Below are 25,559 nucleotides of genomic sequence, written 5' to 3'. Positions count from 1 at the left end.
AAATATAAGTCTGGGGTCAGGCCTAGAGTTCTAGTTTCACTGACAGCTCTTAATGGAGGAGATATTCCATATCGGCATGCAGCATATGTGCCAAACTATAGCACCACGTGCAGTCTATGAAGTCATGTTTCTTAAAACAGATTTTATAACTGTCTTATGATGGCACGGGTACATTGTATTGTGTTTGTGTATGTTAATAAGGTTAATTTGAAAAGTTTCTCAAATGCCAATTTTGTAATTCTGAACAGTCATTTTATTATTGTTACTTATTTTAATATATGGGAGCTTCAAAGAATTGAAGTGAGCAGAGCATTGCTGGACCCTTCCTGGACCCGGCTCTGGGGAAGCTAAGGACTTTCGCCTACTTGTTTCCTCATCCCAGTCATAGAAGAGATTGCCTGCAGGTCCTGGAAGACTGGCACACATTAACGGGAACTGCGTGTCAGCACTGCAGCTCACCTGTGTTAGGTCTTATGGTCAGCACTGAGCTGCCCATCTTCCCCGAAGCTCTCCGTCACATTTTCTCATGTCCACCACGTTTAAGGGGTGTCTCTGAGCACTTGTTCAATATACCCCAAGTGAGAATCGCCATGGTGGAGACAACGCATATGAGGACTGGGCTCAGAACACTCCAGCCCAGGAGAGAGAGTAACGCCAGAAACCCTGTCGGGGGCTCCACTTGGACTCAGGTTTTTGTCTGATTCTGGTCAAATTCTTCTGAGCAGACAGTGTGAAGGTTCTATGTGAAGCTGACTGTGGGTCCACGCACAATTATACTTATTAAATACATGAATTCTGGTTGCCTACACAGGATATCCGGCTCCTTTCTTAGCTTAGGCTCTAGGATAAATCTTTTTCTTTTCTTGTCTTGCTCTTTCTTTCTTCCTCTCTCTCTCTCTCTCTCTCTCTCTCTCTCTCTCTCTCTCTCTCTCTCTCTCTTTCTTTCTTTCTTTTTTTGATTGTTAGAAATAAGTTTGACATTAAAAACAAGCAAACAAAAACAAACCCTGCATTTTACTCCTTCAGTGATTTACTGAATAGCCAAATGTGTCAAGTGCTGCTCAAGGCATGGACTAGAGCAGGGCTAAGATGGCCCCGGCCCTGCTCTCCCAGAGCCCACATGCTCCAGGCGGGAAGACAGTAACAAACTAGTAAATAAGTAAACCCACTAGAAGCTTGCAGATAGCCCTGAGTGATGTGAAGACAATAAAAGGGGGGAAGTGATAAAGTGATTGGGTAGCAATTTTAGGTCATGTGGTCCGAGCTGAGTAGCAGAGAAAGTGACATTTGAGCTCAAGATATGTGCCTACATTTTTATTGTGTCCCATTGTCATGTAGAGCTGCCTGATTCAAGAAGAATTGCAGGAGAAACAATAGATACCTGGATAGTACTCAAGTCTATTGCTTAAGATAAACAGTTTTGTATGGTTAGTTTCTCAATTCAACCAATATCCTCTGAGGACATTTGATTGTTATTCTTCTTGAAAGGCAGGCTGCTAGTGGGGAAAGTGTCAGGGCTGGCTGACTGCTCCTGTCAGTCAGAGCTTAGCTAGAATTACCTGGTGTTCATGATAACCCTTTCCCTTCCTTTATTTTATTGGTGTATTTTTTCTGGAAGGTTCTTTTTATGTGAGGGAGGATGACATCAATGAAACTGATTTCACAAACCACCAGCGAAAATTTGCCTTACAGCTTTATTGTGACATCTAAAATCCTCCTTTCTTTGCTCACTGCTGTAGCCAATGAGCAGGAGAAATACCGCCAAAGTGCATATTGACTCTGTCAATGAGTGGCCCACTGCTACTTAAAGATGCAAGGCATTTCTGAGCTTTCCATAAGGGAATAATTAAACCACTGCAGGTAACAAAGAAATAATTTTGAGGGATATTAAGCACCCTTAATTAGCACATTTGAGTTTCATTTCTCCACAGGGAAAATAGTCTCATGGCAATTTGCCACGTGAAAGCTTCTAAAAACTTCTCCCTAAACTTAGAGCTGAAGTTCTTTTTACAATGCAAATGAGGACTACAAAATCTTTTCAGGCAAATCATTCATAAGCATTTAGGAAGCCTCAGGGCCTCTAGATTTTGTTAATGTTAATAATTCTGTGGCACCCACTGGGGAGGCCTTATGAAAAATATAAAGCTGATAAAGTCAGAGTACCTACATCTTCTAATAATCCACATCAGTGCAGATTTGTGAAAGTTCAGTTTTTTCTAAATCCTGATTATTCTGTAATGTAATTGCATTTTAGAATTTAAGTGAATTAAGAGAGAATAAAAAATGCAAGAAAAATAAAAACATCTCAACCTAGACACATCCATCACATGGAGTTGACTGCTTACAGTACCTCATGCAATTAGGGCGGCAGAAGGTATTACAGTTTATTGGTCTCAAATTCAATTAAATGAGATGAATGAATTCCTTGGAATATTTATGATAGGATTCTCCTACGGTATCTAGGCATCTATGCTGCACTGAATTTAATTTAACAATGTAAGAGGGCTGATCTGTTTGGTTATTATGTAGATTTATATAAATATATATTTAAATATATATATATTTAATTTTAGGGGAAAGACTTTTAAAAATATGTGTACTTTCCCAATAGGAGCATGAAGAGTTTAATTTAATATATGTTAATGACTGCCAGGTAATGATTAGTTTAAACTTGGACATGAACATTTGCCTTAGAGGCACTTCTGAAGGCAAAACTAAATGATGAACAATTATTGCAAGGGAAGGTTCCCTTTGAAATTCTACCCTCCTTGGATCCATACACGAGAATAAACTTAAACTCTGATGACTAATGAGGGAAAGGAAGAACACAGTCATTTGAGGGAGCCTTGGTTCTCAAACAGTATATGATAAAATGATTTCTGATATCTAATTGTCCACTATTAGAAATAGTACAGAAAAATGTTTAAAGTGCTAGGGAGGGAAGCTGGTAACTAACAAGCACTGCCAATATAACCATGTGGCCTAAGTTCTTTGATTCTGTTTTCTGATGGGATCCTGCAGGCAGCTAGCAATATATTCCAATACATCCCTTTGAACGTTTGAGGATTTGTCATAGGGTGAAGCAAGACATGATTTATTTTTTGGACTTTAAATTTCTCTTTCAAACTTTTGAATGTGCGTCTGTCTGACAGTAATAATTTCCTACTTTTTTTTCCTTTCTGGCTCTGCTTTTTTCTCCTTATTCCTTTTTCCCTGCACCATCTAAGAGAGTAGAAGTTTAGGACTAAAGAGGTTCTCAAATACTAGTGCATTGCCTAGTGTCTTCTTCCAACTGGAGAAACTTTTTACAGGAGGGCAGATTCTGGTTTTAACCCTGCCCTTCTCTCCACAGTGCTTTGCGTTAACTCCAAAATATTAAAGGCAACTTAGAGGACGTCAATTTCCCAGTCAGTGTCAGACAGAAATACATTTTCCAACGTTTCTCACAGGGAGACCTCTGCCCAAACACTTCCCATGATAGGAGGTTGACTGCTTGATGAAGCTATTGATTCATTTTTGGCCACTTTGAGCATTTCTTCTATGGAGATAACAATTAGCCTTATAGCTATTTATTTCAGCCAAATGTCCCAAGCTCTGCCCTTTGGATCCACACAGGTCAAGTCAAATCTCCCCCACCTGACAACACTTCCAATGTTGGAACACACTGGAAGCTATCAGGTCTCCAGTGATCTTTTCACTCTAGTTCCTACATTGTTCCTGGGTGACAGGACTACAGCTGTCCTCATGAACTATACTTGCTCCTTACACTTGACTCAGTTTCTTGACCTCCTGAGATTTAAAATCCATCTCCACAATTTCTCAAGATCTCTTCAGCTTTCATCTTCCGGCTTCCTTGTTTGTATAAGCTGCTTGTATCGAAACCTAGTTTCTTTACGAGTTTCCACAACATGTCACGGGTTTTAAGAAGTGTGTGCCTAATATGTATATGGCTTAGCAGCAAAAACATTGTGAGGAGTCACACAGTAGGGTGCATGAGCTTCCGACACCTCACTCCAGTCCCCTCTCTCCCTTCCTTACATCACCCTCAATTTCTCCGCTGAGTGAAAGCTAAATCTACTAAGCTCAGAAATAAAGGCCTACTCATTATTAAGTGTGAAAGTCTCAACCTGCCTAAAAGGTAGATTGTCTCAACAGAGTCTGGGTCTTCCTTCCGTAAAACAATGAAATTTTATACACTTTGTAATAATGTAATGATAATAATAATAACTGCCTCCATTTAAACATTAAGCATGTTACATTATCTCATTTAAATCTTACTTTAACCCCATATGCTATAGTATTAGTATTAGTCCCTTCATACATGTGAAGGAACTGAGGTTTCATGAGGTCAAATAATTTTCTAATGAAAAGTATGTTATTTTCAGCAAGGCTAGTACTTAAACCTACTTTTTTTTTTTTAAACTCCAAAGTTAGTACACTTAACATGTATACTAAATGTCTCTTCAAGATTTCCGTATCCCTCACCATCCTGACTGTTATTCTCTGGAGAAATTCCATTTTTTAAAATATGACCTTCTAAACGGATGTAGTGTTTTAGGTGTGAAGACAAAGAAGTCATTGAAGATTGCAAACACTGGTGAACAGATGTGTTTGACTTGCCCATCCATTGTTTTTAATACACTAAAGAAAAAAAAAGGAGATGGAAAAGGAGAATTTGAATACCTGTATAATCTCTAGTTCACCCCTTTGTTCCTTTTACCTGGCCTGTTCCTTTCAATTTGTTACCTGTCTGGCCCTTAAAGACATTTGAGTTCACAATCTCTACTTTTTTTTTTTTTTAAAGATTTTTACTGGGGAAGGGGAACAGGACTTTATTGGGGGAACAGTGTGTACTTCCAGGACTTTTTTCCAAGTCAAGTTGTTGTCCCTTCAATCCTAGTTGTGGAGGGTGCCATTCAGCTTTAATTTGTTGTCCTTTCAGTCTTAGTTGTGGAGTGTGCAGCTCAGCTCCAGGTCCAGTTGCCGTTGCTAGTTGCAGGGGGCGCAGCCCACCATCCCTTGCGGGAGTCGAGGAATCGAACTGGCAACCTTGTGGTTGAGAGCCCACCAGCCCACGTGGGAATCGAACCGGCAGCCTTCGGAGTTGGGAGCATGGAGCTCCAACCACCTGAGCCACGGGGCCGGCCCTCTACTTTTTTTTATAACAGCATATTCTTGCCATTCATCTTGGATTTAATAGTTAACAGTTATAATTCTTCTCAAAGCAACTCAATAAACCTCTGGTTCATGGTAACTTCTAAGCCTGCTGTGGAATGAATATGAATTGCCCGTGCTCTAAAACTACTATTTTGTGTAAAGCAATTTAGCTAATGAGTGTACCTAGCTAATCATCCAGCTTCTACATCTAATATGACCTGTCTGTTCTCTACTTGTCTTCACATTTTAAATTTTATTCAAGAAACTATATGCTATAAGGTCACTCATGTTCTGAGGAATTCATGAATATTATAGGATTTAAACTTTAAGAATTTCAATTTTTCTCTGTATCTACACAGTTGGCAAATGATTCCCATGATGCCTACCTGTTAAAAAAAAAATCAGGGATATCTGGTCACTCTTTTTATGTCTAAATTGGAAAAAGCACTGAATTCTCCATAAATCACTAGGTGAGTAGTTGATCATTCTATAGGCAAGTTAAGCTTTTTTATTTATTTATTTATTTAAAGATTTTATTGGGGAAGGGGAACAGGACTTTATTGGGGAACAGTGTGTACTTCCAGGACTTTTTTTTCCAAGTCAAGTTGTTTCCTTTCAATCTTAGTTGTGGAGGGTGCAGCTCAGCTCCAAGTCCAGTTGCCATTGCTAGTTGCAGGGGGCGCAGCCCACCATCCCTTGCGGGACTCGAGGAATCGAACTGGCAACCTTGTGGTTGACAGCCCACTGGCCCATGTGGGAATTGAACTGGCAGCCTTCGGAGTTAGGAGCACGGAGCTCTAACCACCTGAGCCACCGGGCCGGCCCAAGCTTTTTTATTGTTGTTCTTCGCAGAGGCAAGGGTGACATGGAATTTCATTCCAAGGTATTCCTAATTCCTTTCTGTAGAAATGATTAGTCAAATACACAGTGCTGTGCTTTGTTCAAGGTGATGTGACCAGACATGAATCTTGTCCTTGAGTTTTAGGTCCATCTAGCCAACATAAAGTATTATCCCTATTTTACAAAAGTGAAACCTAAGGAGATTTTGCCAGGCCCCTCAAGATAATGTCTTCATTAAAGGATTTTCTAATAGTCTAGGTGTGCCAAAATGGAATGGATCAATTTGTTAAATAGTGAGCTCCCTGTCATCAGAGATGTTTAATAATAGTTTGCATGGGCACAGAGAGTGAATTATACTCATTGGAATATCAGGTCACTTCCAGTCCTGAAATTCTCTTTCTATATTAAGTCAATAATTTCAAGCAGTATTTTAGGTTACTTATTCCTCCCACAAATGAACCAGATGATTGGCTGAATTCTCTGTTTCTCTTTGGTTATAAAAACCTTTGCATAGTAGAACTCAGGCTTTCTGGCTAATAATTCAGATGCCCTGCCCCTTAAATGCTATTTGTTTATATGTACACATAGAAAATGCCCCCAGGGTTGACCATATGTAGTTGAACATATCTATGAAATTATAGACATATAACAAAGGTGAATATAATCACTAACTGGACAGCCCACAGTCTGATTGTTTCTCACTTTTGTTAGTTTTGCAACACATTTGGCATGCTTAAAATTTTAGTGGGATACTGACATAACATTTGTATGTTAAAGAAAATTACAAGGGGGAAAATTAACATTTAAATAGATTTTGATTTTTTAGGGAGAAGACAGAAAATCCAGCCAATGATTTGGCTTAGCTAGGAAAACAAGAGTAATTGATGGTTGTCAGTATTAGAAAAGATTTTCCAGAGAGAGGAACTGTCAAGATAAAGGAAGGAGGAGAAAGATCTTCAGAGCTAATTCCTAATATTGTTGTAAGAAAGACTGTGAGCAGGGGAAGGAGCAGTCCCGCTGGAGAACTTCCAGCAAATAATATTCAATTCCTGCTCAGGTTACACACCTTGACTCAGCTTACCTCCAACACTATAAGATAAACACTTACATCTTTTTCTTAAAATGGCAGGAGATGCTGAGTTTTCTGCACTGCTACTTGTGATTTGCATAGTGTGCTAATGAATCCTGCCTACTTCTTGCCCAATCCCCTTCCTAAATACTGTATAAATGAAAAGCGAAGAGACTACTACCGGGATAGCAGAAAAATGAGTGTAGATTTAAGATAGTTTTGCCAACCACAGCAAGAAAGTTATATATTCATGAGAAATGACTGCAGAAATATCATTTGACAATATTTCCATATTATTCCGAGTGAAAACTAGTTTCCTTTAAAAATCAATGAATTGTGTGTTTGAATTGAATGCTTACTTTTAGCACTGTTCTGTGTTGTAAGCAATAAATACATTTATTTGTATATTTTTAAAACTTAGAATAATTGAGCATGTATTGTGTACCAAGCATTGTACTATAGACTTATATGATATTATCATAGATAAAATGTTCTCACTAAAAGAAGTAGGAGTACTCTTTTGCCTCATACTAAAGGCCATTTGTAATCTGGCTTCTCAACTACAATTTGTTTATTGTCCCTGAGCAAATTTTCCTCACTTTTTTCCTTTGCTCATGTCTTTCAAAACCTATTCATTCTTCAAAGTCTGATTTCATTTTTGCCTCTTCCTCGAAGCTTTCCATAACTTCTTCAACATAGAATGTCTCCTTCTTCCTTTCAGCAGGAAGCCCTTGTAATCTGCAGTACTCTGGCACTTATTATATGTTGTCCAGTGCCATCTTGAGTGGTGCTTGTGTATATTGCTACCTGGCTTTTCACGTGAGCACATCCTGCTCCCCAAATAGATTTTGTGGTTTTTTTGTTTGTTTGTTTGTTTTGTTTTTCGTAAAACAAGTACTATAAGTTTGTATTATGCAACTCATAGTGGAAATTCAACTAAACTTCTGCCTATTTATTCCCTTGCATCTAAGAAGTGGACTCAAATATATGTAGAAGAATTAAGACCTGGGTGTGTGCCTAAGAATGAAACGTAACGCTCAGCTTTGTTGCCTGCAAAAAAGAAGGTGTATACTCATATGATGTTTTACATTCAGGACATACTTTCCTAATACACACTGTAGGCAGTAGAAACTCCCACCCCCAACAAAACCTTTTTTTCACCTTTTCTCTCTCATTATTGCTTCTATTTATAGCCCACCTATTGGCTTTCTCACTGAAATATAAACATCTTTGATGAATTAATTGTATTTTAGTTTCCTGGGGCAAAAATTAGAAGTCTTTTCTGGACAAGTATAAAGTGGCCTCCCTGGGAGGTATTGTGTGCTATGTCTTTCCTGTAACCAAGCTTCCCTTGAAGGCTGAGCTGAGGTCAGCATAGTTTTAAATAGGTATACTCTTAGAGTAATATCTTGTATAGTGGAACTCTTTTGGATTAAAATAACAGCAATCCAACTAAAAGGGGGAAGTTTTCATGAGGATATGAGATTATTTCACAGAAAGCAGTTGGCCTCCAGATACCATGTAGAGATATGTCTCTTACCTTTAGTTAATGCTCCAGGTCTGCTTTATTCTTTTCTCTTGTTGCAAGCTAGCTTCTGCTTTTTCTATCCATATAATGAAGATGCGCTAACAGCGTCTGAGTCTGACATCCTAGAATCCAAGTGTACAGAGAAACATTGCCTCGACCCATGTCCCAATACCTGAAGAAGAACTTTAACTGCTATCTCGGGCCAAGGGTCCATCTCTGAACCAATGAAACGTGGTCAGATGTGGGATGATATTTTACTTTATGGTATTTCTGGGGTAATCATTTGGCAGGAGGGTGGTAGGGACGGGCTGTTGCCTAGAGGAGGTATGCTGGACAGATCAAAGATTAGAGGTTTGCTACACTGTCCATGTGTATAGAGGTGAAGTATTTACAAACCCCTTCCCATATGTTCTTATGTGAGCTGCATGACAGTTGAGTAACAGGCAGGACAGGAATTATTGGTATACAACTTACACCAGAGGGCATTAAAATATTCATAGAAACTACGTGACTTGTGCAAGATTCACAAATAAGTAGTAAATTGTCATTCCACTATCCAACAAAACCCATCTTTCAAAATGTTCCTGAAATCCCACCACCTTCTTGGAGTTGATGAACAGGAGAGGAATATCATCTTACCTTGTCTTCTCTAGAAAAACAGAGCAGTTCCAGGGAAGTGTAATTTCAGGGAAGCAAGAATGAGGGAAAAGGAGAGTGAGGCAGAGAAATAAAGAAAGGAAATATAAGGGAGTGAGTTACTGAGCAGGTCACAATTTTGAAGCTGATAGCTTTTTATCACAGGATATTAATATTTTCAGAGAGGCTGTTTGAAGCTATCATGTGTGGCCCAATAGGTGGATGTGTGGGGGTGGGGAAAAACATGGATCCACTGGCTTCCATTTCCTTTGGTCAAAGTTCAGGCCCTAGGGAATTAACTCACCAACACTTCCTGTTGTATGTGCTTGGAGACACAGCAGGACCTGCTGGGCTGCCGAGAAGTCCTAGGGTAGAAGGCAAGATATTGTCAGGTCATACATGGCAGTGACATGAGGGATCAAAGGTAGCCATGGAAGGAGTCTGGCTGGCCCAGAAAATCATCAGTAACAATGAGCAGCTGGCTGCATGGTCTAACGTGGGGATGGTGACACCTGCTCCCTGATGAAGCTTACTTCTAGGACACCTCTCCTATTTCACCTCAGAAGTGATCTAGCCCTTTTTTTATGCCCACACTACTTGTCACATGAATATATAAACATTTAACACAATTATTTATTCAAATTTTTTCCTCTCCTAAAGAAGATTTTTGTGAGGTTGGCGTACTGGTGATTCACTGATTGATAGTTTGTTGAGTACCTACTATGTGCTGGGCATTATTTTAAGTGCTAGGGATAGAATAGTGACAGACACAAATCTTTAACTTTTTGAAGCTTACATTTTAGTGTGTGTGTGTGTGTGTGTGTGTGTGTATGTATAAACCAATAAAGAAATAAGTAAAAAATATATTGTGTTAGAAGGTGATAAATGCTTTGGAGGAAAACAAAGCAGAAAAGTTGGAGAGGAAGAGCAGGTGTGGCAGTGAGGGTTGTAGATTAACTAGAGTGGCCAGGGAAGGCTTCACTGAGTGAGTGACATTCTAGAAAGAGCAGATATGGACAGTTAGGGGGGGAAGTTCCAGACATAGAGAAAAGCAAGTGCAATGGCTCTAAGGCATCTGGATGTTTTCCAGGAAGAGCAAAGAGGGCAATGTGACCACAGCAGAGGGAGAGGTTGATGAGAGAAGAGAGACTAGATGAGGTTGGAGAGTTAATATAAGACCAAACATCTTAGAACAATGCAATGACTGTCACTTGAGGAGGGGTGAGGAGGCAGTTGGGCTTTAGAGCACAGAAGTGATCTGACTTACTTTTCAACCGGGTCCCTCTGGCTGAGTTAACGTAGGTGAGAAACGGTCATTGTTTGGACCAAGATGGTAGCAGAAGAGGTGGTGAGAGATGGTGACTCTGGTTTAAAGATGGAACTGATAGGATCTGTGATGGATTAGAAAGGAGATATGAGAGAGAGAGAAAAGATGACTCCAAGTGTTGAGGCTGAGCCAAGACTATAATTTTAGGGGGAAGATTACTTTAGACAGGAAATGGCTCTCAGACATCCAGGTGGAGCTGTTGAATTGACAGTGGATTTAGGAGTCTGAATTTCAAGGAAAAGTTCATGCCTAGAGATATAAATTTGGGAGCCATCAGTATAACCTGGAAAGCCATGGGGCCGGATAAGATCACCAAGTGAATGAATGTAGATAGAAAAGAGAAAAAGACAAAAGACTGACTCCCAACCCACTCCAACTTTAAGGGGTAAGAAAGGTTAGGAGTGACCAGAAAAGAGGCTCAGTAATCGTGGCCATCAGGTAGGACGAAAACCAGAAGAATGTGGTTTCTGGAAGCCAAGACAAGAAAGTGTTTCAAGAAGCAGGGACTGAACAACTTGGCCAAATGCTACTCATAGAAATGTTGAGAACTGACATTTGGGTTTAGCAGTATGGACCGTTGGTGACCTTGAGCAGTTCAGTGCAATAGAGAAGGGCAAATGTCCAAATGCAAGTTCAAAAGAGAATGGAGGGAAGAGAAACTGGAAGCAATAAATATAGGCAATTTACTTTACAGTTTTGCTTTAAAGGGAAGGAGTCAAAAGAGGGTGGTAGCTGGAGAGGGAGGGAGAATAAAGAAGTATGTGTTAAGGGCCTGTTTCCATCCGTGCCTCTTGGAAAGGTCCAGTGGAACTTACAGGCAGAAAGTGAATGACTGTAAGAAAAATAAACAAAATATCCCCTGGAACCAGGTCTGCATGGGCCACTGAACTGATCCACACACAGTTCCTTTATCAATGAGGAAATACATCGTGGGAGTGAAGGTGCCTGGGTTAGGCCTTACCGGCCTAATGCCTTCAAGGTTTCGGATTCAAAAGGCAGAAACAATGAGCTTATCAAGTAGCAAAGTGGAGGTTCTCTACTGATCTGTGAAGCCAACATGCAGTCTGGCGGCATTTTCTGAGACGTTCGTTTGGAGGGGAAGTTTCACAGAGCGCCGCAGTTGTCATCGTCATCACCATCATCATCCTCCTCAACATCATCAAACAGCAATTAAGTGCCTAATTTTTCTTACCACCTCATCAATTAAAATACAGGGCTTTGTTCCCCGGGGAAGCTGGTTGTGTAAAAGTATAAAGAATCTGGAAGGTCACAGAAATGGGGGGAAGATACGCGTGGGGTACAGGCAGATGGCTTTTGCCAAACCATCTTGCCCCCAGTTCTTGATTTTTCACCCTGCCTCTCCAAGCGCTGGAGTGGCTGACTCTTTCCCTACTTCTTCCTCCTTTGTTCTTTGCGCCCCTTACTTCTCTTTTTGCCGTTTTCTGTCAGTGGAGGGGAAGTTAGGAAGATCGCCCGGGCCCCTACTTGCCTCTCTTCTCTGCCTATAGGCGCACGGAAGGGGACGGAGACCCCCGCAACAACAGTGGGGCAGGAGCTGGCGTTCTGAGCATGTGCGAACAAAGCGGGGGGCTGAGGCGGATGTGGGGTGCCGACCTCGGTTCCTGTCCGGAGCGCAGAGCAAGAACTCGGCGAGCGCAGGGCCTGGCAGCACTCTCCCGAGCGGTGCCCCCAAGGCGCAGCGGCTGCGCCCTGCGCTCCGGGCGTGGGCGAGGTGGCCGCGTGTGCTTCGCTGCTTGACGCGGGGACGAACCAATCAGGGCTAGCGGCCCGGGCTGCCATGTGACGGGCGAGGCGGCTCCTTTCCCCAGCGCGGCCAGAGGGAGGAGAGAAGCGGGGCTCGCCGCGAGCCTTCGAGAGCAGCGGTAGCGGAGGAGGCGGCGGCGCCGCGGCACAGTCTCGGGCCAGCCGTGCGCGCATCCCCCGGCGCCCTGCTCGGCCAAGAGCTCGTCGGGCCGCGGGAGCCAGCATAGGAGCGGACAAAGCAAGATGGCAGGGATCTTAGCCTGGTTCTGGAACGAGAGGTTTTGGCTTCCGCACAATGTCACCTGGGCGGACCTGAAGAACACGGAGGAAGCCACCTTCCCGCAGGCGGAGGATCTCTATCTCGCCTTCCCCCTGGCCTTCTGCATCTTTATGGTGCGGCTCCTCTTCGAGAGGTAAGAAAGGCTGGAGCGCTCCTCCCCTCCCCCTAAACACACACACGCGCGCACACACACACGCACACCCTCGCGCGCACACGCACACGCGTGCTCTGTGGCGCACGCACCCGCGCCCCAGCGCTCTTGCTCACGCCTCCCAACCTTTGTGTTCGGGAAGGGATTGCTGACCCTTTAGTCCGGCTGCCGCTCTGGGAGCCAGAGAGGGTCTGTCTTGCCTGCGGATTTCCTCCCGGCGCCCGGGAGGGGCCGCGGAGCCGTGGGGTTGCCCCCGCGCTTCCACGGTTCCTTGGCCCGCTCTCTCCTCGCAGCGAGGGCAGGCGAACAAAGGTGAGCGGCGGCCGGCCGCGGGACGCGCCGCGCTCCGCGGGGCTTGTTCCTCTCCACCCGATGGGCACGCCGCGCTCCCCGGCAGGGTTTCCCGGCTGAGGCTCGCCGCCACCCACCTGACAGCCAGGGAGGTTCCGGACGCGCGTCGGGGAGGGCGGAGGAACCGCGCACACTTCCATTCCTTTCACCCCGGCACAGGGATTGTCCGAACTGTGCTTCATCAATTCGCCAGGGACTCCTTAGCTTCTGGCCGCTATTTGGTTTCCATCAGTAACACTGAGTGTCAGGCCCACATTCCTGGGAAATGGGTGACAACAGTAGATTTTCAAACCTACAGGCCATTAGCGGTTTCTTTGAAAGAGGATATGAAAAGACGGGTGTACAGCCTGCGAAATGGTAATATTAAACTGACAGATACTTCCTGTGAATAACCATACACTTGTATTTTGCTACAAATGCTCACTTAAAAATTTTTAAAGAATTGACCTATTGTTTGTATAAATCTCAGATTTGGTTGGGTAACTCCACTGGGTCACGAACAAACTTGTTTTACTCTTACTGAATCAGTCTGAGTCATTAAACTACTTTTTGCCGGCCACCGCTCTCCGGGTGTTATTGAAACAGAACCGGGACAGCAGCACACACTTCTTTTTCTCAACTGAAAACCTTGACACCTCTCACTCCCCATCTCCCCCCACCTCTTTATCAGTAAAGGCTGAATTTCTGAGATCCCAGAGTAGAGTTTAGACTCTATTTCTCACTTTACACTCCATCTCTCTTCCCCTGCCCCCAACTCACCTTGATTTTGTTTAAGCTTTTGCTCAGTTATTTTGTTTGCTGTTTCTGTTTGTCTAAAACCACTTTTGAAGATGGCAGAATTTGTCTTTTGTGTCATTTGTTTCTGGAAATGGCAGCAGACAAAGCTTCATGAGAACAAAAAGTATCTTTTGTTTAAAGAAGGTGCATTATTCAATAGGCAATATTGTTGCTTAAGAACTAAGTGAGCTGTTCACACGCAGAGATTGACGTGCACGAGGGAACAAATCTAAAGACCTATTTTAAAACGATTTGAATCCAGCACAGGTGCGTCACTGATCTTATCTAGCACGGAGACATACTGTGAAAAAGTGGTTGTATTTGCTGGTTTAGAGTTGCTTCTAGAGCAAATGTTTACTTGCAGAAAATAGGAATTCATGTCTAACCTTCCAGTCGCTCCAAAAACAGCCAGGAACGGCAGGTTGCTCTGTGTTGACACATAGTAGGGGCTCCACACAGTTGCAGAATGATATCTGATCAATTCAGACTGATAAATTCTGGCTGGGATCACTTTTATCAAGCTAATGTATTTGAAAGAGATGTGTAGTCTATGTTTTGGAAAACAAAAGCATGTCAGCTAACGACCTGGATGCAGAAAGCTGATTTCAGGCTGTTCATTAGGCTGGAGAAAAATAAAATCAGGGAATGGAGATAGCTTTGTACTTAGATGTTCTCTGCTTAAAAAAAAATTTAAAAACCAACGTAATAGTTGGAAACTGGAAGGTCATTTTTCCTCTTCTGAACATTTTTCCCCCTTCCTTTGCACAATCCCATGACTTAGAGTTTACACAAAGGGGTCAGGCTGCTTTCAACTGTCAGTCACAGCAAATGCCCTCATATTGATGTGTAGAGAGTTGGTCAGTTTCTTTCAGGCCATTGATGCAAGTAGAAGTGATTTAATGGCCAGTATGAAAAGTGAAAGTTTATGGTCAATGTTCAGAATTCAATCGGGTCCATATACCACAGAATGCTACTGACTTTTGGAAGGGTGTCTGCTCTGTTTCTTGCTATAGTAGTGACAGCTCTGTCTTTAACCATTCAGACTCTCTTGAAAATCCAACTGTATACGCGTATCCAGAATTACAAGTTCAGCATGTTTCTCCTCTTCTCAAACCTAAATGACAAATTCTGGCGTCCAACCTGTGGCCTTTACCTCAACATCTATCATCATAACTTGAACGATATTGTTATCACTGGTACGACTCACTTTCAGTACCCTTCTAACGTGTTGTGCACACGTCTCTTTCACTTGTGGTATTTGGTAACGTGTAGCATGATTTAAAGGAACCTATTGCAGATCCCTTTTAAAATGAAATGCTTTTACAATAGGCGTAATTCCTTCTGTATTCTATCCCTTTTTCTTCTATTGCCATTTATTTAAAAGCTGAGAACATATCTATGAAATACCTGATAATCTAAGATGTCTGTTTCCATTAAATGGGGTCTATAGTGCCCTTGTGGAAGCTAAAATTGTGAATGTGGAAACCTCCTCAGTCTTACATGTTTCTGTAAAAAGAAATGCGAAAGAATTGACTGAATTGGGCTTTCGCCCAGCTGAACATTTCTTTTTGTTTTCCCCCCTCAGTGTTGGGTGTTGACAGTGGAGGCATTGGTGGCCAGAACGATGCCATGTTATAGCACCATATGGACAACAATATGGATGCCCAGCATGGTTGGTGAAAAATAGAGCAGCCTCAATTTCATGACTTTTGGCCGAGTCTGCGCATATCCCAAAGCTTGGTGATTTTAAACATAGCTAACCTTTATACATGCACTTAGTTCTGGGTAGGCACAGGAAGGGCCACTGTAGATATTACTTGATTGACAGTAAAATAGCTTTGTGAAAAAAAATAAACTGGATGGTTTCTCCTAGAATGAAAATTGTAGTGTATACCATTGTACTGTGTTGCTGGGTTGATGATGAGGAACAAAATATTATTTAATAATGTAGCATTATCATCCATGTGATGAATTTGCTTGATTTAATGCTTGTTTAGGCTCAGTAAAACATTCTCTGGAATTCTAATAAATGCTTCTTCCAAATTCAATTTAAAAAAAATGTGTGTTGCTATGGTATTCATAAATGTGGGATTAAACTTTTGCTGAATTTCTTTTTGGGAATAAAAATTCTTTGAGTTATTGTTATAAAAGGTAACGTTAATACATTTTCTTCCTTGTGGGTTGAGGAGAGAGATGCAGAAAGTACTAGTCGAGAATCAGAACATTCAAGTTCTGGTAAAACTTCCCTCAAACTGCGACAGCCACTTAATTTCTCTCTGCCTTACTTTCATCTGTGCAGTGAAGCAGCTGGTATTTGTAATATAAGGTTGTTTTCACCCTCCCAATTATCAGAATCCTGTAGCTTACTAATTATTATCTCATCAAACTTTGAAGCAGGGTAAACATCATTCTTTGCAGGCACAAATAAGTCATCTAAGAATAAAGAGAATTTTTTTTCCTTGCAAATATTCTAAGCAATGGTTTTGTTTCTTGTATTTTTCAATTATGATTTGAGTTAAAAGGATCCTTTGGGCCATTATGATTTGTGCTCCAAAAAGCCACAGTGTTTCAGAATAACTAACAAAGAAGATTCTGCAGAGAAAGCAATTGCTACCTTTCCTCAGACCTTTTTTAGATGGACCCGGAGTAGACCTGGAACATCTTGTGCTGGCTGGATAAGAAATGAGAAGCTCATTCCTGTCAGGTTGGCTATCAGAGCGACAAGCTGTTTGGGAACTGTCATTCTTTAGGAGGCTCACACCAGTTTGCTTTGGCTTGTTTAGCCAAATAATGACCTGCTGCCCCAAACCTTCAAGGGGACAACAGTGTCTCAGTTATGCCAGAGGTAATATCTGGCCAGTGGGCTTTTCTTATGGGTGTACTTAATATACGAGTACTTGCCTTGCCAGCAGCCTTGGGTGAGAGGCAGGAGAAGGGAGGTGAATGGGGAGTTTAACTCTATGAATGGGGAGGAATGTATTCCTGATGGTTAGAGGGGAAAGGAGAGGTGTGAACGAATGACTGCAGAGCCAGGAAAAAAGTGGAGTCAGGTGAGTTTCCTTATTGAAGGATCTTCCTATAATGTACCTTGAAATGAAACCGATTGTGATCAGATGTATTTTAAAAGGGTGTGCAGTGGAGTGAATGTGTAGGTCCCCTCAAAATTCATAAATTGGAATCCTAATCTCCAAGGTAATGGTATTAGGAGATGGGGCCTTTGGGAGGTGATTAGGTCATGAGGGTGGAGCCTTCATGAATGGGGTTAGTGCCCTTATGAAAAAGGCCCCAGCGAGCTCCCTCGCCACTTCCACCGTGTAAGGACATAGTAAAAAGATGTATGTGAACTAGGAAGATTGCCCTCACCAGACGCCCAATCTGCTGATGGCTAGATCTTGGACTTTCCAGTCTCCAGAACTGTGGGAAAGAAGTTTTTGTTATTTGTACGCCACCAGCCTATGGTATTTTGTTACGGCAGTCTGAATAGAGCAAGACAGAATATTTGAGAATAACTTGCATCCAAACATGGTTTTTCTCCTGCAGTCTTAGCCCTGGATTTTTAACTCTGTGAATGTACTGTTTCACTTGTTATTAAAACTATGGATACCTGCTTTGCCAGACTGGTGTAAGAAGCAAGAGTTGGGGTCAGCCACAAGTAGGTTGCTTCCTACAGTTTCTGACAGGGATAGGAAAATTGGAGTACAATGGATGTTTTATTGGAAAACAACCTAAAATCAAAGGGAATGGCATTCTTTGCAGAACTTTAGTACTGCTTTCTCATCTTGCAAAATAAAAGGTTTGTCTTTACAGGGTGCAGTAGTTTAGCTATTTGCAATAGGTTGATTTATGGATAAGAGGCATACTGTACTCCTAATGGGCAGTGCCTTAGACTGGTGAGAGACAATGCGATAACTTTACATGATCACAAATGAGTTAACGTCATCAAGGAGTGGTAAATTAACACCCGGAGTTCACTTGTGACTTCTCTGTTAAAAGTATCTGAATTCTCTGTGGACAGGGTTAAATGTTTTTCCTCCTGGACTCCAGTTTATAAGATATTTCAGAAGTGGTTTCTCTTTTGTGATGCAGAAGGGCAGGTGGCACTGGGAAGAAAATGGAGATTCAGGGGAATTTCTTCCATCATCAAACCAGTCCCGTGGCTTTGTAAGATATCACTACCTGCCTCAAGCTTGCTTTACCTGTTCTACTCACCTGATAACACGTTGTTGGTGAGCACTACACTCTAGGTCCATGCTGTATATGGAAGATTTTAAATGTTTATTACATGCACGTACATTCCTTCTTCCATCACTGGGCAAAACCAGATTTTCTAAAGCCACTGGTCATCTATTTCTTACAAAACCGTAACTCAAATCTTTGTCTTTTACCTCTTCCATCTTCATTTGATCAGTTCATTTCTTAAATAGTTTTGAGTCAGGATACTGAGGTTCCAGATTTTGTTTGTTAGTAACTAATTGCATCACATAATGTTTTTAGGGAGCTATTTTTTTTCTTTTTATTTGCAAAAATAGGAAGTAAATGAGATTGCCACTGGGAAGAAAAAGATCCTTCTATATTAGTGATACCCTGAGAATCTTTTTTTCCAAAAGTGTCATTTTTTTAAAACTTTATTTAAGTGTGTTTTTCAAGTATCCATCAGCTCCAAGTCGAGTAAGTTGTTTCAATCTAGTTGTACAGGGTGCAGCTCACAGTGGCCCATGTGGGGATCGAACTGGCAACCTTGTTTTAAGAACACCAAGCTCTAACCAACTGAGCTAACCGGCAACCCTGCCCTGAGAGTCTTGACTTCTAAGATTTTATTCTTTGTTCTCTTCAAACTTATCCCCCTTTTTATAGAAATTATTTCATAAGCTCTTTCACTGTCACTCTTCCCTGCCATCATAATCTTTATTCTTCAAATACCCTGTGCTATGGCAAGACTGAACACAAAATGGTGATTCTCACAATGTCTTTTTGGAGTGGCTTGTTAGTACTGCTATGGATGATTGGGTGGCCAGGGCACATGATCCGAAGCTGTGACTTGTTCCTCACCATTTGTTTTGTTTTATGTTTGTCTGTTGCTAATGACTGCAGTTTTTAATGAAGACATTTTGATTTTGAAAGTAATAGTAACAACTAATATTTATTTCCTAATATAAGTTTATTACTTTACATGGTTTACTTCATGTAATCCTCTCCCAACCCCTGTGAGGTAGATATTAACTTTCCCAATATTTTGTAGATGACCCTAAGGATTGAGAATTTAGGAAATATACCTACCTTTCCACAGTACAGAAAAGCTAGGTACCGTGTTTCCCCGAAAAGAAGACCTAGCCGGACCATCAGCTCTAATGTATCTTTTGGAGCAAAAATTAATATAAGACCTGGTCTTCTTTTAATATAAGACCCATTCTTATATAATATAAGACCGGGTATAATATAATAAATATAATATAATATAATGTAATACAATGTAAGACTGGGTCTTATATTACTTTTTGTTCCAAAAGACACATTAGAGCTGATTGTCTGGCCTGGTCTTGTTTTCCGGGGAAACACGGTAGGCATTTGGAACTAGGTTTCTTGATCTCCTAATAATTTTGGTAATATCCTATTTTAAAGCCAATATGAGATCATACTATATGAACATATATGGTTTTATAAGAAGCCTTTTGCTATTGAATGATATAATCTGAACATTTTCCATGCAATAATTTGTTAACAAGTATTTTCAACAACTGTACATTATTCTACACTATGGATATACCATGTTTCATTTAATCAGTCCTCGTGTTGTTGTTGCACATTTAGGTTGTTTCCAGTTTGTGTATGTACATCTTTTAACTCCTGACAACTTCCAAAGGAATGTTTCCTAGAAGTGGCATTTCTATGTCTAAAAGGATAAGTACTTTGTGTTCTTAATAGATACAAATTGCCGATTTGGTGTCCAGAAAGACTACATATCCTTTTGCATTTCCTTATCAGCATGCAGTTGAAAGAAAATGTTGTTGGTATAATGTGTGTTTTTATATTATACATGAACTTATTTCAAATATTTATTAATAATTTTTATTTCACTTTCTGTGAATTCGTGTATTTTTTCCAATTGTGATGAGCTTCCCTATTTTGGGGGAAGGAAAAGGATAGACTTTTAATTTTTTTGTGTGTGTGTGCAGAATGGTCTCGCTTGGTTTGTTTCTCTGGTCACGTGCTTACACTCTTTTATTTCTTTGTGCTTCCTGACTCTACGGCACAATCTAAGTCATTATCAGGAAGGAAGCCTGTCAGATTCTACATAGTAGAAGGGATGCATTCAAGAGGATGAAGTAGATAATATCCTGACTTTATCATGGAGAATGAAGAAGAGAAAAAGAGCTTGGAGGAAGTTTGAGCAATTAAGAATGAATGGGTTTTTATGAAGGAAAATTTAGAGATAGAGCTAAACTCCTTTATGTTCTCTCTCTGAACATTTTGTTAGAAGTGAGTTACATATGGAACAATAAAAGACCTTGAATAGGCAAAGTACTCTTGAGAAAGAACAAAGTTGGAGGTATCATAATACCTGACAAACTATACTACAAGGCTATCATAATCAAAACTAGATGGTACTTGCATAAAAACAAACACATAGATCAGTGGAACAGAATAGAAAGCCCAGAAATAAACCCAAGCCTATATGGCTAATTAACCTATGACAAAGGAGGTAAGAATATACAGTGGGGTAAAGACAATCTCTTCAATAAATGGTGCTGGGAAAACTGGACATATACATGCAAAAAAAAAGAAATGAAACTAGACCACTTTTTTTACACCATATACAAGAATAAACTAAAAATGTATTAAAACCTTAAATGTAAGACCTGAAACCATAAAACTCCTAGAAAAAAACATAGGCAATAAACTCTTTGACATCTCTCTTTGTAATATTTTTTTTGGGTATGTGTTCTTGGGTGAGAGAAACAAAAGAAAATGGGACTACATCAAACTAAAATATTTTTGCACAGTAAAGGAACCCATTAACAAAACGATCAGACCACCTAAATGGGAGAAGATATTCACCAATGATACATTTGATAAGGGATTAATGTCCAAAATTTATAAAGAACTCATACAACTCAATACCAAAAAAACAAAATTCTGATTAAAAAATGGGTAGAGGACCTGAACAGACATTTCTACAAAGAGGATATACAGATGGCCACTGGAACATGAAAATATGCTGAATATCACTAATAGTCAGAGAAATGCAAATTAAAATTACAATGAGATATCACCTCACACCTGTCAGAATGGCTATCATCGATAAATCAACAAATAGCAAATGTTGGTGAGGAAATGGAGAAAAGGGACCCCTAGTGCACTGTTTGTGGGATTGCAAATTGGTGCATTCTTTATGAAAAACAGTATCGAGGTTCGTCAGAAAATTAAAAATAGAACTACCTTATGACCCACAGTCCTACTTCCGGGTATTTATCTGAAGAAATCCAAAACACTAATTTGAAAAGATAGATGCACCCTTTTCTTTTTTTTTTTAAGATTTTATTGGGGAAGGGGAACAGGACTTCTTTGGGGAACAGCGTGTACTTCCAGGACTTTTACCCAAGTCAAATTGTTGTCCCCTCAATCTCAGCCGTGGAGGGTGCCGTCTAGGCTCAAGTTGTTTTTTCAGTCTTAGTTGTGGAGGGAGCAGCTCAGCTCCAGGTTCAGTTGTCGTCGCTACCTGCAGGGGACACAGCCCACCATCCCCTGCGGGAGTCGAGGAATCGAACCGGCAACCTTGTGGTTGAGAGAACGCGCTCCAACCAACTGAGCCATCCAGGAGGAAGTTCAGCTGAAGGTGCCGTGTTCAATCTTAGTTGCAGGGGGCTCCGCCCATCATCCCTTGCGGGACTTGAGGAATTGAACTGGCAACCTTGTGGTTGAGAGCCCACTGGCCCATGTGGGAATCTAACCAGCAGCCCTCGGAGTTAGGAGCACGGAGCTACAACCACCTGAGCCACCGGCTATGCACCCTTTTAATGCAACATTATTTACAATAGCCAAGATATGCAAGCAACCTAAGTGTCCATCGATAGACAAATGGGTAACGAAGATGAGGTATATATATATACAATGGAATATTACTCAGCCATTAAAAAGAATGAAATGTTACCATTTGTGACAACATGGATGGACCTAGTGAAATAAGTCACCCAGAGAAAGACAAATACTGTATGATCTCACCTATATGTGGACTCTACAGAATAAAATGAACAAAATAGAAACAAACTCCTAGATACAGAGAACAAACTAATGGTTGCCATATGGGAGGGGTTGGGGGGGTTGAGTAAAAAAGGTGAAAGGATTAAGAAGTACAAATTAGCAGTTACAAAACAGTCATAGGGATGTAAAGGACAGCATAGGGAATGTAGTCAATAATATTGTAGTTACTATAAATATGTATGGTATGAGGTGGGTACTAGACTTATTGGGGGATCACCTCATAAGTTATATAAATGTCTCACCACTATGTTGTACACCTGAAACTAGTATAATATTGAGTGTCAAACAATTGAAAAAAAAATTAAAGGTAACTTAATTAGTCATTAGGAAAATGCAAATTAAAACCACAATGAGATATCATCTCAAACCCATTAGAATGGCTGCTATCAAAAAAAAAAAAAGAAATGTTGGTGAGGATGTGGAGAAATTGGAATTTTGTGCATTATTGGTGGGAATGTAAAATGGTACAGCCACTGTGGAGAAGAGTATGGCAATTTCTTAAAAAATTAAAAATAGAATTAACATATGATCTAGCAGTTCCACCTCTTGTATATGCCCCAAAGAATTGAAAGCATATTCTCAAAGAGATACACTTGATTCTTGAACAACATGGCTTTGAACTACATGGATCCAGTTACATGCAGAATTTTTTTCAGTAAACATCTGTACTGTTTCCAATCTGTGGTTGGGCATTTGAGGATGCAGAGGGCCGACTGTATGCATTGATCTATGCCATTTTACATAGGGGACTTGAGTATCCGTGGATTTAAGTATCCATGGAGGGGTCCTGAAACCAGTGCCTCACGGATACTGAGGGGCAGCTGTAGAGCGGTAAATTTTTGGAGAGTCCAAAGTTATAAGAGGATTTTTGACTGCAAGGGGGGTTTGGTGTTCCTAACCCCTTATTGTTCAAGTGTTATTTGTATTTGTAAACTTATGTCCATAGCAGTGTTATTCACAATAGCCAAAAGGTGGAAGCAACTCCCGTGTCTGACACATGAATGGATAAACAAAATGTGGTACATACATACAATAGAATATTATTCAGCCTTAAAAAGGAAAAAAATCTGACACATAATACAACGTGGATTACAATCATGAGGACATTGTGTTAAGTGAAATAACGCCGCCACAAAAGGACAAACACTGTATGATTTCACTTACATGAGTTACCTACAATAGTCAAATTCAGAGAGACAGAAAGTGGAGTGGTGATTGCCAGGAACTGGAGAAAGAAATGGGGAGTTACTGTTTCATGGATGTAGAATTTCAGTTTTGCAAGATGAGAAGTGTTCTGGAGATAGATGGTAGTGATTTTGCACAATGTTAATGCATTTAAGGCCACTGAACTGTACACTTAAAAATGTTTAAGATGGTAAATTTTGTTACGTATATTTTACCACACTGAAAATAATTTAAAAAATGAAGATTCTCTGACTAAAAAAAAGGCACTTACTAGAAATAACTAGTTTCACTTTCTAGCCTTGACAGGGGTCTAGTTAGGGACACACCTCCCAGTCCTCTTGATTTCAGTTCCATCAAGCACTGTGGTTTTGTTTTTGTTTTAAAGTGCATAATCCCTGTGGGATCTAGGAGAGCCATCTTCTCCCAGAATCTGCTGGCATGGGTGGGAGGGGGTGAGGGGTGATGGAAGGAGGGTTGAAGTCCAGAGAGCAGTTAAATTCCCGGGGGCTTTAGGGAGGCACTTCCAACTAAACCTCCTTCAGTCCATTTGTTAATATGGCAATTTAATAATAGTACATTGGCATGGACAGAAAAGGAGAGAGCAAAGTGCCTTTGGAAAAGCACGCTGTCCAGTTGCACAGGATCCTGAGGATTAAAGTAGAAGCACGCTACTGAGTTCACAATCCATTTAAAGCAAACTGGGTTGGTAGGATAAAGTTCTAGTAAGGCAAGTGCCTAGGCCATAGATATATCTTATGTGTATACATCTTTTACTGTGGAAGAAGATTAGACCTGACCCTCCCTCCTCCCTGCCTTTCAGTTTAAATTTACTTCCATTTTTGTATGCAAGTGATTGAAACACTTGAAAATTTGAACGTGTTTTACTTAAATGCTGCTTACCCCCAGGCAGTTGATGGCAAGCGCCGGCAGGTACAAATTACTGAAAAGTAGTTTTCAAGGTTTATATTAATGTTTGGTCATTACACAAAGCACTACTTTCCATAGTTCATCTGTGAGAATATTTGGGGCAGTTTTTTTTTTTTTTTCATTTAAGGAGAACTTCCTTTTCCTCACCGTTAGCCTTCAAAATGGCCTTCCCTTGTACCACTCCTGCTTCCTATTCTTACTTTTATTACATCAGAATTGGATTGTCAGGGTTGTATTTGGCAGGGGAGGGGTTGGAGATACACAAATAGTTTTTCATTGCAGGAAGTCTGTGTTCCTTTACTAGGTAGCCTTTTTCACAGTGCCCTACAAATAACATTTGTTTGTGACTTGCCAGTGTCTGCATAAATGTCACATCTTATCTTTGAGGTTTTCAGGTTATAGAGCTGTTGTTGCTGTCCTGAAACTGTGATTGTCTCCTTTCCTTTCTTTCTCCTCCTCCTCTACTCTCCTCTCCTCTCCTTTCCTCTCCTCTCCTCTCCTCTCTTTTCCTCTCTTTTCCTCCCCTCTCCTCTCCTTTCTTTTCTCTTTCCCACATTCCCTCTCTCTCTTCTCTTCCTTCCTTCTCATCGCCATTGGTACAGATCCTTTTGAAAACACAGGGACATTCTGGAAGCAGAGGAGCAACACAGAGTTAAGAGTGGGGGAGGGTATGGAGAAAAGCATCTAAAATTTTGTCTAGGGACTCAGTTTGGCAAGTACCAGAGGAAAGGCTGCCAGCTAGTCTAAGTGGCTCTGTAGATCTTGTCTTAATAGATCACCATTTCAAAGCAGAATAAAGTGACTTGGTGGTTTAAGCAGAGTGGCAGTTCTGGACACAATAGCTTGAGTGGAGGAAAATTGAGAAGCAAGCGATCAGTCACTTAAGGCATTATGGAGATTAGGAGAGCATAAGGGCTTTGTGCCTCAGTGGGTTGGTGTGTATCTTTGAGTGTGTGACAGTGCATTTAAATTATGTTACTGTTTTGTACATTTATTTGCAATTAGAAATTTATATTCCTAACTCATATTAAAAGGAAAGTGGATGGAATATCAGAAAGACGACAGAACTTGGGTTTAAATCCAAACATTGCCCTTTCTCAGCTGTATAAGAGTGGACAGCATACACTCTGAAATTTGGTCTCCTCATTTGTAAAATGGGGGATATGCCTAGTTTGTGATATTGGAAGACTATCTGCAAAAATGTATTTAAAGGAGACTCAAAACTTGTTCTTAAAATGCACATTGTGTAAAACATAATCAGTACCATAGTACACTATTTAGCACCGACCTGAGAAATAATGTTCTATA

At 40.8% G+C, this 25,559-nt stretch overlaps 3 protein-coding genes across 9 annotated transcripts in view; 1 reads left to right on the top strand and 2 right to left on the bottom strand.

Annotated features, from left to right (window-relative positions):
• LOC117026071 (atherin-like) overlaps window positions 1-12,575 on the bottom strand; it is a 53,672-nt gene extending 41,097 nt beyond the window's left edge. For 2 of the 6 annotated variants that reach the window (XR_004423694.1, XR_004423693.1), the window contains exons 1-3: window positions 12,047-12,575; window positions 9,535-9,595; window positions 8,607-8,716 (exon numbers count right to left, since the gene is read on the bottom strand). Coding sequence is in view for 4 of the 6 variants with exons in the window: in XM_033112506.1 (XP_032968397.1) it covers window positions 8,655-8,716; window positions 9,234-9,243; window positions 9,535-9,595; window positions 12,047-12,546 (633 nt within the window). In the remaining 2 variants the exon portion in view is untranslated. Of the gene's footprint in view, window positions 1-4,540; window positions 4,642-5,944; window positions 6,149-8,606; window positions 8,717-9,233; window positions 9,244-9,534; window positions 9,596-12,046 lie in introns of those variants that run through there. The other 4 variants (XM_033112508.1, XM_033112506.1, XM_033112509.1 and 1 more) reach the window with 4 other exon arrangements.
• The window catches only part of CERS6 (ceramide synthase 6), a 276,665-nt gene continuing 263,493 nt past the window's right edge, over window positions 12,388-25,559 (top strand). Inside the window, exon 1 of one of the 2 annotated variants that reach the window (XM_033112504.1) lies at window positions 12,388-12,734. In XM_033112504.1, coding sequence (XP_032968395.1) covers window positions 12,565-12,734 — 170 coding nt within the window. In that variant the 5' untranslated portion in view covers window positions 12,388-12,564. The remainder of the gene's footprint in view (window positions 12,735-25,559) is intronic. The other variant, XM_033112505.1, reaches the window with a different exon arrangement.
• Window positions 12,755-14,265, bottom strand: LOC117026072 (collagen alpha-1(II) chain-like). The gene is made up of 2 exons (XM_033112511.1): window positions 13,863-14,265; window positions 12,755-13,361 (listed from the first exon to the last, which is right to left on the bottom strand). Exon 2 carries the CDS (start codon window positions 13,283-13,285, stop codon window positions 12,767-12,769), a length of 519 nt encoding a protein of 172 aa, XP_032968402.1. The 5' UTR covers window positions 13,286-13,361; window positions 13,863-14,265; the 3' UTR covers window positions 12,755-12,766.

This window comes from Rhinolophus ferrumequinum, chromosome 8 (genome assembly GCF_004115265.2).
Source record: "Rhinolophus ferrumequinum isolate MPI-CBG mRhiFer1 chromosome 8, mRhiFer1_v1.p, whole genome shotgun sequence".
Lineage (NCBI taxonomy): Eukaryota > Metazoa > Chordata > Mammalia > Chiroptera > Rhinolophidae > Rhinolophus > Rhinolophus ferrumequinum.
The sequence above is the reverse complement of the archived record's forward strand: the minus strand, read 5'-3'. Positions and strand labels throughout refer to the sequence as shown.

Excerpts from the sequence above, each read along its gene's own strand:
- LOC117026072 (XM_033112511.1), bottom strand. The coding sequence starts at position 13,285 with ATGAAGCACAGTTCGGACAATCCCTGTGCCGGGGTGAAAGGAATGGAA.